Genomic DNA, 17,120 nt, shown 5'->3' with positions numbered 1-17,120 from the left:
TGAATGCTCCATCCCTGGCAGTGTTCAAGACCAGGTTGGATGAAGCCTTGGGTGATCTGGTTTAGTGTGAGGTGTCCCTGCCCATGGCAGGGGAGTTAGAACTAGATGATCTTGAGGTCCTTTCCAATCCTAACTATTCCATGATTCTATGATTCTATGGGTATGAAACAGAAGCATACTTTAAAACCCAGGTTTCCAAAACACTATTCAGGATTGGTTGGCTCTTGCACTTCCATACCCTGCACTGGCCAAACTAAAATACAGTTCTGTATCAATTAATGTCAAAGGTATTTCTATTGCTAAAAAATTCTTTCCCTTTACCTTGTTAAAGCCAGGTTATTAAAAACGTACATGAAGAATTGTTTTGAACAATGCAAAAATTTTTAACATTAGATTTCTACTATATTTAACATCACCATCAGTTTTAATGAACAGGCTTGAGGCATAATCGAGGCATAATCCTTTTGCACATCTCAGAGATTAATCAACTCCAAACAACTACCACCAGTACCTATCATGTGTTCTACCAAATCCTTAAGTCTTAGTACAAAGATGCACAGTTTAGAGACCACACAAACTCAGAAAGTAAAATTCAGAGTAACACATGTAGGTCTTGTATAAATTCTAGTGAGTATTCACCACATGCCTGTCCCCATTCCTGAGCTGCACTGAATAAAAACACTGTAGTGTACAATTGTCCTGAACAATCTAGTTTTGGAAGCTTAACTGGGATGTATTTGGGATCTTCTTACTCATATGTGAAAAAGAATCATTGTATACTGCTGATATTCTCGCCCCAAACCTTTCATTCTCGTTATCCACAAGTACAGCCCAGTTTAGGAAATGCCACAACAGTATGACTTTACAGCATACAAATTAGTTTTAATATATTAAATGATATAATTGAATGCCACAGTGTAGCCATTTGTGCCACCATAAGCACTGTTGATATACGTACGACTTCATTACAAGAGCCTGTAGGAACAGGACAAGGCTTTAACCTGATGGAGGGGAGATTGAGAAGACGTCTTAGGCAGAAGTTCTTCCCTGTGAGGGTGCTGAGGCCCTGGCACAGATTTCCCACAGAAGCTCTGGTTGCCCAGAGAAGCTGTGGCTTGCCCCATCCCTGGCAGTGTTCAAGGTAAGGCTGGATGGGTCTTGGAGCAACCTGGTCTAGTGGAAGATGCCCCTGCCCATGTCAGGGGGTTGGAACTGGATGAGCTTTAAGGTCACTTAAACCAGTCTGTGCTTCTAAAGTCTATGATTATCGCTTTTACTCATGGTAGCTAAATTTCAGCTTTTGGCAGAAAAGGGACAGGTGATAAACAACACATAGTAGCAGCAAACCACTGTATTGTGAATATTTTTTTACAACAGTTCTTATTTAGACTACTACAGTAATATTTTTAAATTGAAAACAGAAAAAAAGAATTTTAATTTCTCACAAGCCCTTTCCATAATAAAACTGTAGAAGCTAGGATTTCTGGATGTTTTGCCCAGGCATCAAGGCACATCAACCTTGTGGATATAAAAACATTCGATGAAAAAGTCACTGAGCCTTGTACAAGACAGTGCTCTAGCAAACTGACAGGTGAAACACACAGCCCAGGTAGGTTAGTATCTGAATATGTGGTCTACATGCCTCTGTCACTTCTTTGTACATGTAATCATACGCAGCTTTAAGATGAATTAGCATAATTTACAGGGCAATGACAACTGCTGAGGTACACTCTGACACCATTTCTAAAAGCTATTTTTTACACTCTCATAATAATGCCTTAATTTACCAAGAGGTACATACACAGACACACACACACACAAAAGAAAAAAAAGACAGACTGTACATTTATGAAATTAAATCACACTTTTAAAGTATTTAATTTTAACTTGAGGAATTAAAATGTTTAAAATACTTCATAGTCTCTCAAAGTTCAGATCCTCACAAAACCATCTTCACTTACCACAAACTCAGTGTGTGCTCCATGGGAAATGGAGGTTTATTTATTGCAGAAGGAAGGCATTCTACTGGGATTACACCATGGTAACTCTGACTAAACTGTCACATTCAGTTACCAAATCTGAATTAGGGCATCTTTTTCTGTGTTTGATGTAGCATTCATTTGCTAATGTTAAGCGACAACTCTGAATACTAAGAGAGAAGAGAAAAAGTTGGAATCACTCTATGTTAACATCTAAACTAAAAAGAAATTGCTTTTGGAGGTCATACAGTATGGCTTTTCAGTTATTTCAAAAGCTTCATAATTAGTTTATGTATTTTCTTTGATGTAATTTCTAATTTTTGTGAATACAAAGCATACCCTATTGGGTAAAACAGAACAGCAATTAAAGAATGTAAGAGATACGAGAATTCAGATCAGAGTCCCACCATCCACAATGATAGTCAAGCCAACAGCATGTCGTCAAAGCCGCTGAAAACTAAATGTAACTAACCGTTAACAAGATTTGCCAGGATACCAAAGTGACACACAGAAAATTATCTACAAAGGTCTGTGCATGGGAGACAGAAACTTCCCTTGTCTCCAAAACTTTACAGGAACAGAAGCATTTAAGCCTCTTCCACGAAATTTCAGACACCCCATCAGTGAAGTAGCCCAGAAGCAGGACATATCTGGGATTCAAATTACTTCTGTCACCACAGCACTCTTCTTTTATTGAGGTTTCTCCAGCTCAAGTGTAACGTCTACACCAAAGTTTCTTCCAGCCTTGATATTTCTACACAATGTCCTGTTGCCAAGCCTTTTCATGTAGAAAACAGTTAATAAAATCCACACCAGAAAATTTTCTTGTGGTTTAATAAAGGCTAACTCCATTTTCAGATTAATATTTTTTAAGCAAAATCACAAGCATCTTCACTGTGTTTTGTAACGCACTCTAGATCTCCTCAGACTAAGCGGTTTCTATGGGGCACAGACAAGTTCTGTGGCCCAGCTAAGGCTGACTAGCAACATTTTGGGTAGCAACACCAATGGAAGAGCTTACTCCCAGGAAACAACGGAATTGGAATAGGAAGCCAAGTGTGATTAAAAGGGTCTGAGTAGATCCGAGACAAACTGAAATGAGAATACTTCCTTCATATCAAAGCTTTCCACATCAGTTTTTCAAGGGAACATATTCTAGGTTGAATACAGATGCAGTATGATTTATTTCCTTTCTCAAAGCAACAGGGAAACTATCAAAAAGACGAAGGGTAAACTCACCTGTTTCTGAGCAACTGCACTGCTCCTAAGCTCAGACAGTTCATTGAAAAGTGGTGTTTCAGCTGAGTATGTCATAACTGATTTTCTCCCTTTTTACTAAGGTCCCTTCATTACTTCCTGCAGTGACTGTTGGATTCTATTAAATTTATTTACGTTTTTCTCCTTAAGCATTGTTCGCTGGGTTTTCACTTCACATGTTTTAACCATTCAACAAATACTGTGGTTATGCAGATGTTTACACAGAGTTCATCTTATTTACTTTTGCACAAAAAATGAGTTGTTATTAATTCTAAAAATACTGGACTTGTTTATAGAAAAAATATTAATAATTATTAAGAATTGTAACTTTTTTAGTTGTTGTACACAGAACTGCACAGCTGAACAGCAAATAACATGGCATTATGAAGTTTAAGAAAGATGTAAAACTCATTCCCACATCCTCCACCAAGCAGATCTCTGCTAACACCAAGGAACCTTTGTCAGCAAAGGTGAAGTCCACACGTAAAAGTAACCATGTAACTTACACAACATGTTTGTGAAGTTCAGCGCTCATTTTCCAAAGGCTACTTTGAGGTACTAACAGACCTTCAATATTCCCAACCTGCCCACTCCTTTATAAAGTAGCAATGGCTCTAGCTTCAGAAATGGTTCCACCCTGACTCACTTCTTCTGCAATACCCAGAGGAGCTGAGACAAACCACACACAGAGAATTATTACTCCAAGTTATTGCCTCCCTTGAGCTATTTGAATAACAAACAAAAAGGATGCATAAAATGAATCCAGATTTTTCTGTTCTGCTCTTTTAGAATATAAATTCTTTGAGGCAAGAAGACTATCTTCATTTTAAATTTTTATAATATTCTTCACTTTATCAACAATTCAGATAGTAACGTATGTAACTCTTCTGTCCTTGCTTGAGATACGTCTACACAGCACTTAACAAAAGCTGGAGTTGGGGAATGGTAAATACCAAAATCTAGAATGAAAGGCGTAATTTCAGTGCAGTTGCCTACCTGGGTTCAAAATAAAGTAAGTTAAATATGACTTTGTAGCATTTGAATAGTTTCAGTCATAGGGAGGAAAAACCATTCCAGTCACTATGATAGACTGGAAAAAGGGATGATTAAAAAAGGAAAAAAAAATCTAAAAATATATAGGGGTATGCTTCCAGTTTCAATGGAAGCAGAAGCTACTGCCTTGGACAGTCAAGAAACCAGTGCCACAAGCATCCCTCAAAACCAAGCCCAGGTTAAGCTCATCAAATTGATTATCTTTGCATCTAGTCTCACTGAAGAGCTTGTAATGAACAAGTTACATGAATCTCTGCTATAACTTTGGGTAATATAAGAATGTCAGTACAGAAATATTTGAAACATGCTTCCACGTATCAACAAAGTTATAAAAAATATGTAATTCCACGTTCATTGATACAGACCCTGACAGATCACTTGGCAGAACATATTTGACTTGGATCAAGAAAGAATATACACTGAAGATTGTTGCTAAATTAGCCAGAACACAGTATGGTGGTTACACAAAATTTATGCTGTCTGTGGAGAAGTATAGATGACACTCATCTGGCATAAAGTCAGGAGAACACAGAAAGACAACAACTGATTCAATAAAAATTTAACCAGAACAAAACTGCAACCTACTAATTTTCAAATGGCACCATGTGTTTGTATTAGCTACTTGCTTTGCATGTCATGCTGTTTTCCTTCTGTTGGAAGATACTCTAAAAGATTTATGTACCCTTCAGCTCATACAGAATCACAGAATGATATCCTAGGGACTGAATCTGATCTCACTGGTTAGAAGAGTGTTCTCCACAAACCTGGTCTAAAGTTTGTTTATGGTTAGTCATAACGTTATTAGTAGTTTCTGTTTATGAAGCCAGACATTACAACAAATACCTTCATTAAACCAAATTCACAGAAATCAAGAGGAACATTCTCAATCCCTTTCTAGTAAGATAGCAAATGAAAGATGATGGCAAATGAAACGAAGGGTCTCCAGGCTTGACAACTCGTTACTGCCAAGGATAAAGAGAGAAATTTTCTAAAACTGCTCTAAGTAGTTACTAGAATTTAAGCACACCTGTCTTCAGATACCTTGCTTCATAGTGTCAGTGAATTTATGTGGACATAAATCCATATGAGTTCATAATCTACTGCCTAGGACAGTTCAGGAGTTAACAAGAGTGTGTCTGGAAACTAGCAGATATCAAAGGATAACAAGGAGACAATCTGAATTCAGCAGGCTTGCCAACGAGCTGAAGAAAACATCAATTAACTATTACGTGCATGGCGTAACCCTTCAAGTTCCGTAAAAACTGAAAACCTGCTTCATTCTAGGTAACATGACAACTTGCTGCAGCACAGCACAGTGACTGCCAAACCTTTCTTGGCTTCTGCTGTACTCCCCTTGGTCCTACAGAGAAGACTGTCTCCAACACAGCAACTTATTTTCCATCAACTGACCCCTAGTTCTCACAGTTCCTGCAATACAGGAACCTCCATGCAAGTAAGCTGCTCCAACAGGAACTGGAATAAAACAATTCACACTACCACCACCCCAAAGAAGGGTGGTACTTTGCTGCACTAGCACATGCAAATCCACTGCACGCACCAAGTACACATTCTCATCTTCTGTATGACCAAGGCATTTCGCTGCATGAGCATGCCAGTGACAATGTAGGGATTTCAATCAAAACTTAAATCAATGCCAATTGCTCTAATGGTTTATCCTTAAATCCCTTTTTTTTAATTGCTACTTTACAAAATACAGGCCTCAACTAAGGTTGAGCTTCACTGCTGAAGTGAAATCTCAGCTTTGGTGAAGTCACCAGAAAAAATTGCTACTACTTTTAAGGAGCTCAGATCTGTATTTGGTTGTATGAGATTTTGTTGTATGAGATCCACATGACAAAAGGCAGACATCTACATCCAGGTTAACCATCTAGCTTTCCTTGATCATCAGTGAAGCAAACCAGACACTTTTTAGCTCATCTTCTCCTAGAGAACACACCTAAAATAGGTTGACTTATTTGTACCAAAAAATGCATTTTTTACCTCCTCAGGCTGAAACAAAGATCTAAGTGACAAGCTCTGTATTGCAGATATCTAAAATAAGCAGAAAGAAACCCACACAAAAATTTATTCTTGGTTTTCAGAGGAAAACACAACTTGTATAAATGGCACCAACATTACCACATACTACAGACTGCTCTAGAAAACACCAGAATACACAGTTACTCATCACACCTTCACCAAGAAGGCTCCAAATATTTAGATACCAGACAACGAGACAGAAAACTGGAAACATTAACTATCCATATGACCAATGAGCTGAAATAAACTGCTCAAATAATTTTATCGTGTTCTCTGGAGATGCCATACAATTAGCACATTTTTGATGCTGTGTTGACTGGTAACTAATTTTGCTGTTTTAATAAAGTTGCTTCAGTTATTCTATATATTTTCTCTACTGTATCACAGACTTTACCATTTCTTCACAGATTAACAGGTACTTTTGCTTCTCTGCAGTTTCAATATCCTAACTATACTCTTTGCTACAACACAATATACTCACCAATTTACTCACCATTACCTCTCCTCTGATGTGTCTCTGGTTACTTAAATAGCAGTAACTTGCCCATATTTCCACCCAACTTCAAAAATCTGACTTCTAATTTGCATCCTGATTTTCACCTTGAATCCCAAAATTAACATTTTATTTCTAATCTCTCAACTGACTTCCCAGCAAGAGAAGAGGAAAATCTTGTAGCCTCATATGGCCTGCATATGCCACAGTACATTTTTTTCCTTATCTTTTTGACAACACAGGTTGTTCCTAACATTGGATATTGATTCGACTTTAATTTCCTTACGGTTCCTAATTTAATTATCTCACATAAAACTATATATGATATCTCCTACCATGCCTTGAAGATCTGACTACTAGGAGATGGAAGTACCTCAGTAAGACACAAGTAGTAGAGATACAGTATAGAAAAATCTAGATCATAACAGTAATTCTGAAACTGAAAATTGAATATGCAACTATCAGATGACTTTTTTTCAAAATAAATTAAAATTCTTATCTAGAACTCTGTCAGAATTCAAATATATAAAACTAAAATTTACAAATTTTCTAAGGAAAAAAATGCCAAATATTGAAAGCATGTAGCCAGTGGAAACCTTTCAAATTTCTAACAAGACCACAACTTTTGCTGAACTCTATTCAACAGAATATATTTCAGTAACTTACTGAAAGACACTGCAGTAACTTCATAACATCAGGCTGTTAGCGCAATAGGACTCTCACATTGAACATCCATGGAAAGAATATGCATCTTACACAGCCACTGCTGTATACTGAGCTGTATATTGAGCAAATTTATCCCCTACACAGTTACCGTTTCCATATTTCTCCTTAGGGTGAAATGCACAGTTTTACTTCATGTATCTGCAGCAAATTTCATTTTCCAAGTTACTGGTATGCTTCTACCATTTTCTAGATCAAATAACTTTAACAGCCTGTTTAACCTTCAGTTCAATGAAGAACAAAAATTACACATAATCTGCATTAGGCAGTGAGTATTTTGAAGAAGAAACTAATTTTTTCTCTTATGCATACCCTACATAATCTACAATATTTTCCAAGACCTTGCTTCACTCTTCATCTGCTCTTACTAGCCAGGACTGAAGTACACAAACAATGTCATAGTGAGAAGTAAGTAACAACTTCTGAAGCACTGCTTAACCTTCATTTTAACAAATACTAGAATGCAAATTAAAGGAAAACTTAAAATGCTTCAGCTGTGACTTACATTGTATGCTTATAATTGGTGTTTATCAAACAAATGCAATGTTATGGTTTTAAAGATTATACAGCTTCCAATTCATATCAAAATTGGTGTATCAGCTAAGTAGTTGTAAAATGGTCTCTTTTTTAATTTTTTTCGGTTGATTGAACAAGTTGTCTTGCTGATAAAAGAAATCTTTTTTACAGCTTCTGTGTCACGAGAATCCTTGCTGCTCCTTATGGAAGTCTGAGGGACCAAGATGCTGCTTTAGTCTAGTCCTGTACTTGCACTAGTCACTTGCACTGAGTAGACAAACAGAATACGAAGAGCAGGCTTTTACCTGCCAGTAAAAGTACCTTTCCTCTAGCCAGATGTCTGCTTTCACAAAATTTTTTAGAACCAAACACTTTTTGATACCTACCCCTCTTCAAAATACAGCTGAAACCTGTGAGTAAACTAAAAAACCAGTAGAGATTACTACCCCAAAGACTATCAAACAGCATGGTTGTTTTAAGTGTCATTTCCTTCAGAAACCATGCCAAAAGAACACTCATTTCAGACCCTGTACCATAGTCTCTGTGGAAGAAAAAAAGAAGAAAAAAAAAAAAAAGAAAAATTGATAGGCTGAGGAAAAAAGAAAAGGAACTGCTACTGAAAAAGGTACCTGGAAAATACACCATCTCCATCTGTTCAACAGTTTATAGTATACGGAATACATTGTTTTCAGTCAATTATAACCCCAGATTTCTCTTCATATTTATGGTAACAACATAACAAGACAGTGAATATCTACTGTTTATATCTTGATTACTCAGTAATTTGAAGTAATGCAGAATCAAACAATCAAGTAATTATTCAGATCAGTTCACCCTGGGTTTAATGATTCGTTTTCATTTTCTGGAATAAAGAAGTTTATTCTCCTTCAAGAACACCAGATTTATTTTATTTCCCCTCACCAGTTTCAAAACATTGCTCCGTATTTTAGGTTAGTTCCGCAATAGAAAAATATAGACTAATTGTAAAATATTTATACGCAACTTACTCAGTAAGTTTCATTTAAATGAGTATTAACATAAAATTTTCTTTATTTTTTAATTAATATTTATCTCTAAGATCGCTAGATTTTAATGCTTAATCTTTTTTCCACACACACAAAAGTTTCCTTAATGTCAGTGAATCAAAGTGCAAAGAGGTATCCTTCCATGAGGAAAACAGATATATACAAGGTGCTGGAGCCTTCCCATTTCATCCCAGTTCTCATCACTAATAGAGCTGTACATCTGAATGAGAACAACCACAGGAAAAATAATTAAAGCCACTGGTAAATCTGAAATCTTTCTGGCAGGACTAAATTTAACAGTATAGTATCTTTTAAAAATCCTGTTCATAATTTATTTTACAAACACAAAAGTCTAGAACGTGTACTTACTTCAGCATGTGTAGGTAATGGCTGTTCAATGTTATCACTGCATTTCTCCTTGAGATCTGGTGGGATGCTTCTATTTCTTACTTGGAAGTGAGTTTTACTAAGATAGCCATCACCAAGATCCTGTGTTCAGAAAACAAGAAAAAAAAAAACTGTAACCAAATGCTAAATGCTATCACTGTTCTAGAAGATAAACAGAGCATGGTATTTAGGTGTAAACTCCAAGTGTTTTTATAGTCACCATGACTGCACTGCTCTTCAGCATCTTCTCCTAAGTAGTTTACACTAGCTGTTGCCATTAAAGGAAGTCAGAGACCTGAACAGTAAAAATAAAATTTTATACAGCTATTAACTGAATAGGACAACTGCTAAATGGGAATCAAGATATGCACCAAACAGGAAAGTCACTGCACCAAAGTCATTAGGAGACGAGCAGATATTAATGATTTTGACCTATTTCTAGCAATGCATACATGCCTGTATAAACTTCCCAGTTCTTTAGATTGATTTCTTGCTCTGTTCCCCCTCTAACTTTCTTAAAGCCCTAAAAGCAAACAAACCCAAAAAAAAGCAACACTTCAGAACACATGTGTGCAGTGTCACTATTCGCTCCCTTCTCTTTTATCACCTCTGAGGGTCAAATGTAAGAGAAAGGAGACAAAGCTGTACCTTATCCCAGTTTCTTTTTTATCATTCTGCTTCTCAGGCCCACAAGGCCTACTCCTGTAAAAAGCCCCTTTGCAATTTCAGAGTGGCAGGAGGTTTTAGGAGCTTTCTCTCCTTGCTGACATGGCTGTCTACACACATATAAAAACATGAATTTTTTTTAAATTCGAATCAAGAGGAGAGAAAAACTTTAGTAACAGATCACTGGAAAAACACTCTGAAAGGAAGAAAAAGTATACAGAACACAAAGCACAGTAGCTGCATGTTAAAAACTTGTTTCTCAAAGGAAACAAATGAATAGGGGTTTTATTAGCTGTTTCATTACATTTTATTTTAAACAAACACAGAAACCATACGCACAACATCTGATGAAAAACGATTCTATTCAGAACAGTCTCTCCACAAAGTTCATTAAGTAGCATTAAATTGTTGACTGGCTGCAAATTTCACTGTAATTTAACTCTTTGGTTAATCTCTCATTGCTGACACAGTTTTATCTTATGTATTCTGACCTTTAAATCAACACCAGTTTTATTCCAGCACATTAGTTATCTCTTTTCAAGGCTACTGTAGAATATATGTACCTCCAAAATCCACTATGGGCTACTCGTTCACTTTTTTCTCACCAAGCCACACATTAAAAATTATAATGCTCTTTACACCTATTTTTGTCCATGAATTTTTAACCATGAATCATACTATGTTTGTACACTTCATATACACACACATACACACCATTTGTATACTTCAGCCCTGGCTTACAACATTTCCTACTGCTTGCCCTATTTCCTCATTAAGCTTCACTTCACTGGATGTCACGGGTGCAGAACCAACTGCAGCCTGTGCAGTGGAGAATTGAGTATGCAGAGGGCAACAGTGACAGACAAATTAATGCTAACTTGCCAAAGCAGCAGCCATTTCCCTCTATCTCAACACTCTCTCAAGTCTCTCCTTGTTGAGCTTCATGGGAGTGTCAGCAGAATTACAGCTACATGTACTGGTATTCATCCCCATAAGAGCAGCAAAGAAACTACAACAGCCACCCACAGAGGTAAAATGCCCCAAGGCACAGTGAGGTTTGCCAGAGAAGGGCTGCTTCACTGAAGCATTCACCTCCCTGAACCAGTTCTTCCTGTCAGCAGGAAGGAGCCAAGTGCCATAGCCTGTGCATTCTGTAGCATTTGAGTGCCGTGAAAACATACCTATGGACAGCTGGATTTAACAGTCTCTGTATTTGATCGCTGCATGTCAGAGGCTAGAGGAGAGGTGGCAGGGAAGAGAAGCAACCCTCCTGTTGCACCCCCTGTTGTGATACCTGTTTTGCACCCTTCTGCCCCTATGAATGTATCGATACTTTAGCAAGGACTTTGATCTCATTAGTGTGGAAAGGAAGTTCATTTCTACTCCAGCTATCCTGTGAGTATCATAACCAAAAGTGAACTGATACAGCCTCTGATATGATTACCTAGATTAACCTAAGTAAGTCAGGGACCCAGACTGAGTACATTATTCAAGGTGGAGCCTGCCAAGCACTGAGTGGGATAATGACATCTTTATCTCTGTTCGTGATGCTCTTGTTGACTGCATCTGGGAACTTATTGTGTCTTGTGTTGTTTCCCAATTTCCAGGCTGCCACAACTGCCAAGGCAGAAGGCAGAGAGAGATTCTTCACTCAGGATATCAACAAAATCATACTGGAGTAAGTGCTGCTGGAAGAGTGGGAATAAGAAACAAAGCAGAAAGCTAACGGGGGCAGTTTTCACAGCCAAGATTTAACTATCCACCCCTAATAACAGCACTCCAGTTTAGCTTCATCAAGTCCTACAGTAGAGGTGCTCTTGGCTTTTTTACAGCTTTCTTCTGGGAGAAAGAAACAGATTATAAAAATAACATAGGTTAGAATATTTCACTTACAGCTATAAATACAGGGTTCTGCTTGGGCCGTGTGAGCCTATGTCACAAAAGCCAGCTCCACAAAAACAATGAGTATTTCACCATCCAAACTTCATCTCTACAGAAAACACAGGAACGCAAGAACACAGTTCTACAATCCTGGTTTACTTGTGTGGTCTTATTGCTATCAATGGGTCTATTCACATGAGTAAAAAATGAGGAACAGGATCCAAGTGCATTACATCAGCAAAACTAAGAGTGCCCTGAACTACCCACAACGCATACATTGGGTAAAGAAAAAAAAAAAAAAAAAGGAAAAAAACAATGGGACATCTTGTTAACAACAATCTTCCTTCCCAGACTACATACTACATAAATGGATTATCTCAATGGCCAGGTTTTTATCACACTGAAATCACAGAATCACCAACTTGACCCATTTAAAAAAAAAAAAGAAAAAAACAACACCTCTTACAATTTTTTTCATAGATAAAAACAAAATTCTATCTCATTCTGCTATTTTCAGCAAAGCTTCTTATTTCACAGGAAGTTCAAACTTTGACCCATGTATTAAATTCCCAATAGAGGCTTAGAGCATCCTTTTTTGTTGAATAAATCCTCACAAATATAGACTTGGACTGAAAACTAAAGTTTCAAATGGCTCATTGTAAAAAAGGGTTCTCTATAATACTTAGCTAATATTTGCACTCTTTTAAAAACTTCTAAACAGAATGTACCTAAGGCCAGAATCCCACTTCTTACTGAAATTCTGTTAATTTGTCATTTACAAATGCTAATGTACAACTGCCACAGAAGTGATGGCATACATTTACTGCAGGACTTACTGTACTTCAAAACGGTAGAAGCAGGATTTTTCTCCCCAAAAATCATGAAAGCATGCAAAACCACTAAATCCATTAAAGTAAACCACGAAACCTAAAGCAGTAAATTTTCTACAGCAAAGAGAAGAAATACACAGATAATAATGAGTATCCCAAACTGTCACACTGAAAACCAGTCAGAAAACCAAGAAAACATAGGAAAACCTGTATTGCTCACACATCAAAAAAAGTGGGGCAAAAAGATATCCTAGAACAGTGTGGATTTATTATTAGATGGAAAATAACAGAAGCATTCAAAGTAGAAACTGCAACTACTCAAAATATTTCTGTTCTTATTTAGAGAACAGATACATTATGTAGCTATAACCCGTAACTATTAAGAAGTTTTCATTTCAGTAGTGGGTAAGCAGGACATTAACATGACGTGGCTATTGTTAGGTATTTTTAAATCAGTACATAAGAAGAGCTGATCTTTAAGTTTTCGAGCATTGTAGAAGATTCACGGAAGCTTGGATAAAGCCAGCATGTATCAATATATATTTATATACTGGCTTATTTGAGTAACTGTACACATCTCCATGCACTAAAGTCATCCCACGCAAAAGAACAGCAGTCATCATGTAGAATGCAATAAATAAAAACATATAGTACATGTAGTTGTTTTTTAATAAAAATAGGTTTTATCACAGTAAAGACATATTTGATAAACACAAACAATATATGCTCAGACTTCTGTAAGAAAACTGCTGATTTCATGAGTGGAAATTAAAACATTAAAATAATCGCATGCTAATCTGACTCCCACTAAAGGATGAAAATATGATTAATTCACAGATGTCAAATGTAACTTAAAAAAACGGGGAATCATCATAAAAGAAGTTATTTTAATGGGGTCCTGCGGGACTCTTCTTGGCCCCACGTTTATTTAAAATTTTGATTAATGACCTAGAAACAATAGTAATTATTATTGGTGAGGTTTGAAAATTATTGGGGAACCAACAAATAAGGCGGATTGATCATTATATGGATTTTTCCACTTGCTGTATGCAACTAACACATATTTTAATGCAAAACATTAAGTCACATATTTAGAACAAAAACTACACGCTATTTCAGTTTACAGGGTTAAAGTAATCCTTGGATACATAACCACAACCTCTTGCCCAGAGTAGGAAGGTCTGAATTTCACAATGATACAACATCTATTGTCTAGTTGTGCCCACAGCTGAAAAAGGATTTTTATATACTGGACAAGATTCAGAGGAGATCCCTGAGAATGGTTAAACTACTGAAAAACATGTCAAGTAGCCAAGGGATCTCAACATGGTTTGCTTTTACAATTACAAGGTTCTATAGGGTCTAAAGCTGAAGTACCAAAACAAAGAGAATTCTGATGAAAAAAGGGTGCCCAGCTTAGAAGACAAAGGTACAGATACCAACGGCTGGAACATGAAGCTAGGCAGTTAAGATTAGAAGGAACAGCCTCTTTTTTTTTTTTTTTTAATTCACTTTAAGCATAGCCAGCCACTTGAAAGACTTCTTGAAAGCTGTGACTGTTTTTCTAACACTGGAAATTCTGAAAACAAAGACTGTTTAATGCCTTAAAAGACATTTCTGGACCAAAACAGAAATCACCTTGGGTAACCCTACAAGGTTACACCAGAAGGTGCAGTAGTTTTTGGATTCATGAACCCTATTCAATACAGATACAGGCCTATGTCCTCATGTAAATCATCTATGCACTATTTTGATCTTGGACCAGCTGTGCAAAATACCATTTATTTCATATGTTGTAAACTCCCCTTGAGAAGGATGTTCCAGCTTGTGGCAGTTGTCAACAGTTCAAAAAGGCCAGAAAGGGTATCTAAAAATGGACACGATTATTTTACCTTGTTAGTTCTCCACTCCCAACCATCTGCTATCTGCTGTGAATGTTTGATAAATTCTTCACAGTACTGCTTGAATCTCTTTTCTTCCAAAAAGAAGTCCTTTTCACCTGCCATGCTATGGGACATATGCAGAGCAAACTAAATGTTAGTACTGGCACATAAAGTGAATACTAAAAACTTTCACTAATTTCTAGCAATTAAATAGTAAAACAACAAAGTACTGGGAAGGGCGGGAGGAGAGAAGACAAGTTCTTTAAAACTAAGACAAATTTCTTCAAGTACATTAGAAAACAGACACACAAAATGGGTGAAGCTGGAATGGACCTCTGGAGATTATCTAGTCCAATCTGCCTGTTCACAGGAGGATCAACTAGAGTAGGTCGCTCAGGACCATTTCCAGTTGGGTTTTGATGATCTCAAAGCCTGAAGATGCCACAGCCTCTCCCGAAAACCTGTTCCAGTGTTTAATTACCACAGCAGTAAATAATTTGCTTTCTGTTTAAACGAAAGTCTATGTATCTATTGGTGATAAACGCCTCTAGTGCATTCACAACATAAAGTGCAAAAAGCTTGGCTCCCTCTTCCTTATTCTCTCCCACCAGTATTTCACACTGACATTTCTCATCTCCAGGCTGATGAGTCCCAATCCCTCCGCCCTGCCTTGTATGTCAAGACACTCCTAATCATCTTTGTGGCCCCGCACTGGATTTACTCCTGTATGGCACTGTCTTTCTTGTACTAGGGACACCAGAGCTGGACACAGTACGGTTGGTTTGACATACATTTCCTTAGCAGCATGGCCCAGCCAGTGCATGAAAGACTCCATAGGCCTACCACCTTTATCTTGCAGAACTGAACGGCTCCACAACACCTTAACAAAGTGTTTGCAAACCCAGAACCTCCACAATGGCCATCAGAGCCCCGAAAAAACAATTGCTCCTGTTCATGCCAGCAACACAGCTCTCAATGGCCCAACAATGTGGCTTTAGGGGGTCACAACATGCTTCAAATGAGTACCTTCCCTTCCCCTTGGATGCTTCCCTCCAGGATCTTAAAGGTAACATAAAAGCTTCCAGAGGATCTTTCCAATTTTACCTTTTTTCCCCTCTTTCAGAGAGGATTTATCATAGACACAGCCAGTTTACAGACATCAGGCATCACTGCAGCACCGCATTCAAATAGTAACTATTACATGTTTTTTCTTAACAAAAAAAAAAACACAGAGGACACAGCACCTCATGTAAAGTTCATTATATCTCAGGATCTGGCTCACAATCACAACATCACCGTGTCAGCCCATAACATAAATCATTAATCTCGCACTTGAAAACACCTCATTTTCAATGGCAGTTAACTCAAGCCCCCGCTACTCTGTGATACCCAGTTGCCAAGAAAGAGGAAATGTGGAAAACAGACAGGGTAAACGCTTCCGCAGTTCCCAAATTTCCCAGTTCGTATGATGGACCGCTCAACTGCTTAAGTACATGTAAAGGAGAGTGCAGCTCTCACATACGTTTTAAGCAGAGATCACAGAATCACAGAACGGTGTGGGTTGGAAAGGACCTTAAGATCATTTAGTTCAACCCGCTGGCACAGGCAAGAGGTATGCTCTGGAACATAACAGCTGTGCAGTAACACCAGGCTGCTGGTACCCGCGCAGCACATCTTTCTTCCCTCTAATTAACCCGAAAACACTTAACAGCGACGAGCAGGGCTGAGCTAACCAGCCGCGCTCGTCCAGGGCTCGCAGGCAGCAGAGACAAGGCAAACCCAGGCCAGGCCGGCCCCTCTCCTCCCTGCCCGCCCCGCCATGTGGAGCCCCTCAGGCCTTCCGCCGGGGGCTACCGGAGGGAGAGGCAAGCGGCGGGGCCCGAGGGGAGCCGTAGGCAGTCCACCCCGCCTGAGGTGAAGTGAGGCGAGCAAGCACGGGGTGGAGGGGAGCTGTCCCACCACACCACCCTCCGCATACCGTGCCTCCGCCTCCCGCCAGCGCCGCGCTCCAGGCCCGGCCTCCGCGCATGCGGGCCGTGCGGCGGTCCGCTGTCGGCGGGAGAAAGGGGGCGGTAGCGCATGCGTAGCGGAAGGTGCTGGCGTTAGCCGCGAGCAGAAGGGAGTGGGGTTTGGTCGCTGTCGGTGTCTGTGGGCGCTGTCAGTGTGAGGCAATGGGCCGGGAGCGGTCACAGCGAGCTGCGCGGTACCGAAACTGTGCCTAGCTCCGGTGTCAGCTCCCTCCGCCACCGTCCCGTGCTAGCCTCGGGTTAATTCAGACCCGCTGGCCTCGCTCCAAGAGCTCAGCAGTGACACATCTGCGTGTTTCTGATCGGTTTTGCAGGCTTCACCGCCGTTCGCTCCTTACAGGATAAATATAAAATATTTTT

The 17,120-nt window shown here is 38.7% G+C and overlaps 1 protein-coding gene across 3 annotated transcripts in view; it reads right to left on the bottom strand.

The window, feature by feature from the left end:
- The window catches only part of ATG10 (autophagy related 10), a 93,706-nt gene extending 76,927 nt beyond the window's left edge, over positions 1-16,779 (bottom strand). Inside the window, exons 1-3 of one of the 3 annotated variants that reach the window (XM_031044371.2) lie at positions 16,712-16,779; positions 14,743-14,857; positions 9,456-9,575 (exon numbers count right to left, since the gene is read on the bottom strand). In XM_031044371.2, coding sequence (XP_030900231.1) covers positions 9,456-9,575; positions 14,743-14,856 — 234 coding nt within the window. In that variant the 5' untranslated portion in view covers position 14,857; positions 16,712-16,779. Of the gene's footprint in view, positions 1-9,455; positions 9,576-14,742; positions 14,869-16,711 lie in introns of those variants that run through there. The other 2 variants (XM_031044372.2, XM_005143768.2) reach the window with 2 other exon arrangements.
- Positions 16,780-17,120: the final 341 nt, after the last annotated feature.

Source organism: Melopsittacus undulatus, chromosome Z (genome assembly GCF_012275295.1).
Source record: "Melopsittacus undulatus isolate bMelUnd1 chromosome Z, bMelUnd1.mat.Z, whole genome shotgun sequence".
NCBI classification, from domain to species: Eukaryota; Metazoa; Chordata; class Aves; order Psittaciformes; family Psittaculidae; genus Melopsittacus; species Melopsittacus undulatus.
Note: the sequence above shows the minus strand (reverse complement) of the source record. Positions and strands in the feature narration are given on the sequence as shown.